Source organism: Chaetura pelagica, unplaced genomic scaffold (genome assembly GCF_000747805.2).
Source record: "Chaetura pelagica isolate M959 unplaced genomic scaffold, ChaPel_1.0 scaffold963, whole genome shotgun sequence".
Taxonomy (NCBI): domain Eukaryota; kingdom Metazoa; phylum Chordata; class Aves; order Apodiformes; family Apodidae; genus Chaetura; species Chaetura pelagica.
The window spans coordinates 480125-483480 of NW_009952705.1; the positions used below are offsets into that span (position 1 = coordinate 480125).

At 57.6% G+C, this 3356-nt stretch overlaps 1 protein-coding gene across 1 annotated transcript in view; it reads left to right on the plus strand.

The window, feature by feature from the left end:
• Positions 1–3102, plus strand: part of PTRF (polymerase I and transcript release factor) — a 14082-nt gene extending 10980 nt beyond the window's left edge. The window contains exon 2 of the mRNA XM_009994137.1: positions 2261–3102. Within this exon, the coding sequence (XP_009992439.1) occupies positions 2261–2926 (666 nt within the window). The 3' untranslated portion in view covers positions 2927–3102. The remainder of the gene's footprint in view (positions 1–2260) is intronic.
• Positions 3103–3356: the final 254 nt, after the last annotated feature.

Here is a 3356-nt window from a genome sequence, read left to right on the forward strand (position 1 = left end):
GCAGGAATGTGCCCGGGTGCAGGTGGGCTCAGAGTCAGGGAAGTGCCCCGTGCACGGCGCTGGGAGCCCCAACTGCCCCCCTGCTGGTTATCAGTCCCGATAAGCAGAGAGCAGGGGAGTCAGGGAAAAAAAATGCAGGGATTATACCAGGCACAGGAGAGGGAGTCGCGCTGTTTAGGGTCCTGGGCTGCTGACAGCCCTGTCACCCGGTCACCCCAGCCCTGCCACGGGCCTGTCACCTGGTCACCCCGGCCCCAAGGGAGAGGGGCGGGTGAAGGCTGCACAGATTTCCCAAGCACAGCTGGAGAAACACTCTTGGAAACATCTTGAGGGGGGAGGCTGGGATTGTAGGCATCCTTCCTTATGGGAATAGCTGTGCTCCTTCTTTGCCTCTGCGTTAGAGCAATGAGGAGCCTCCCGGGAGAGGCTTGAGCCAAGTCCCTGAGGGGCTGGGGACGGTGCGTGGGGCAGCAGAGCACGGGGCGTGGGAGTGGGGATGGAGCAGCTATGGTGAGGTGCCCGAGATCTCAGAGACCTCCATCCTGGAGGGCTTGGGCTGCTCCAGCTGTCCTGGTTGCCAGGACCTGCTGCTGGCTGTGTCTCCACTGTGAGGAGGGTTGCAGGATGCTGCCAAGGTCTCCTGGGGGTGTTGCTGGTGCGTCCCATGCAGCCACATCAGAAAACTCCATCAGAAGGTGGATTTGCTGGTGTAGCACAAGGACACGCGGTTGTTTATGTGGCAGAGATGAAGTTCTTTAGGTGGTGTTTCTCTCTGCACACACATGTTCTGGAGCAAACAAGGGGCTGATAAGGATCTGAGGCTGCAGGATATGGCCAGTGTCCAGAATCAGTGGTGCCAGAGGAGAGGGGGATGCCTTTGTTCTGGCTCATTGTGTTGACTGAGGGAAGGAAGCGGCTGGAGTTCCTGATGTTCTCAGCTCAGCAGGGCAGGGTCCCTGGGGGCCTCCGGGATTGCTCCAGCAGGTGTTTTTGTGGGGAACAGGATCCACCTTCCCAGTGATGTGGATTTGTTCTGAATAGACCTGACCCTCTGGAGAGCATGTGCATTGTGTTCTCCTGAAGTGGCTAATCCAGTGGAGAAAACAGACGTTGGCCACTTCATCTTAATGTCCAGAAGGTATTTGGGCCCTGAGCTGTGCTCTGTGCTCCTTAGCTCATGGCTGCTGCAGTGCCAGCGTGACGTGGAACCTGCAGCCTGGCTCGGGGGTCCCACAGCAAATTCACCTGCCTGGACATGGGGCAGCTCTGCTCCCAGCAGCAAGCAAATCATTGCTGGCATTTGCCATGTGTCTCCAGTACTGGCCTGGGCTGCCTAGGGTCTGCCCCTTGGCCTCACTGGGCCCTGCTCCTGCTGGGCTGGTCCTGGGCTGGTCCTGCTGCCAAACCTCAGCCCAGCGGCTCCGCTCCCCACATGCCTGTTCCACACGCTGCCTTTCAGCTGCTGCTGGCTTTCTGTCAGCACTCATCTCAGCAGCTTCACGCATTTCCCACCCAGATCCATAGATTAAAACCCCTCGGGCAGTGAATTTCGACATGGTGGCCCCATCCTGCAGCTGTGACACTGAGCACAGTGAAGGGCTATTTCCAGCCTGTCCCGCGAACAGCTCCGTGATTCATTGCAGCCGGGACGCACGCTATGTGCTGCTCAGATGAAAACCAATCCCACTCCAGACCTGTGCCCCTCTCCTGGGCACATGCCTGTCCTCTGCCACTGCGATCAGGAACTTGGCTGACCCGGGAGAACGGAGAAGCTGAATGAATTCAGCCCTGTCCCGGGAGGGGCAGCGTAACCTTGCACCAGCTGCATGGGCTGGGGCTGCCTTCAAACACAGGCTCAGAAAACTTCCCAGGGCAGAAATGGGGAAGATGGAGCAGTGTGCTCCATCCCAAGAAATGTCCCAGCCCCATATCTGCATCCCACAGGCCTTGGGAAAGCCTGATGCAGCCCGGGATGCTGTTTCCATGTTGGCCTGCCTCCTCCTGCATGGCTGGGTCACGGCCGGGTTTGGAGCCAGCCCAGAGGGAGCAGAGCTGGCACACCTGAGCTTAAATCCAGCAGAGCCCTAAGCTGCTGGGTACAGGGAGGTGTCAGGAGTCCCAAGGGAGGATGAGCCCCGACCTGAATCGCCTGGCTGGGTTTAGTCATGGATGTGATGAATCAATTGGTGCTCCCGCTGGGTGGGTGGGCTGCCCCCAGGCTGCTCTCTGTGTCTCACTGGCTCCTCTCTCTGTCTTGCAGGATGAAGTGAAGCTCCCGTCTAAACTGAGCATCAGCAAGTCTCTGAAGGAGGGTGAAAAGCTAGAGAAGGAAGGTGAGGGTGAGGAGGTGCCTGTGGGTGAGGACCATGCAGAGGAGGACCATATCCAGCTCTCCTCAGATGAAGAGGTGGAGATTGAAGAGATTATTGAAGAGTCACGGGCAGAGCGCATCAAAAGGAGTGGCATGAAAAGAGTGGATGACTTTAAGAAGGCGTTCTCAAAGGAGAAGATGGAGAAGACTAAACTGAAGACCAAGGAAAATCTGGAGAAGACCCGCCACAACTTGGAGAAGACCCGCCACAACCTGGAGAAGAGGATGAACAAGCTGGGCACCAAGATTGTGACTAATGAAAGGAGAGAGAAGATGAAGACCTCTCGGGACAAGCTGAGGAAGTCTTTCACCCCTGACCACACCATCTATGCCAGGTCCAAGACAGCCGTCTACAAGGTGCCACCCTTCACTTTCCATGTCAAGAAAATAAGAGAGGGTGAGGTGGAAGTGAAAGCCACGGAGCTGGTGGAGGTTGGTGGAGAGGAGGGAGAAAACTCGGATCTGATGCGTGGGGAGAGCCCCGAGATGCACACGCTGCTGGAGATCACGGAGGAGTCGGACGCGGTGCTGGTGGACAAGAGTGACAGCGAGTAGGAGGGGCTGCAGCGCTGCCGGGGAGGCTGAGCACGTCACCCTTCACTGCGGATCTCCCTCTGCCCTGTGCCCCAGGGGAATGCACACAATGCATCTTTACTGCCCTGCAGAGCCAACGCCAATCCCCTGCCTGCTTGGACAAGGTGTATTTTATATGTTAGTTTTAGCACACAGAAACGTTAGGAACACGGGACTGTTTTTCTTACACTGTTAAATCACCCTTGGAGACCATTCACTTTCCAGCACCAGACCTGGTGATGGGCTTTGAGTGTGGGGGACCCGGCCCAGCTGGAGGACGCCAGACCTGAGGGAGTGGCTGTGGACCTGGGAAGCTCAAGTGTGTCAAGTGTCCTGCGAGAGCAGAGACCTGGTGTCAAGGCAGCTGCCGAGCAGCCCCCGCGGCTCCCGGGGGCAGGAAGACTCCAGGGGA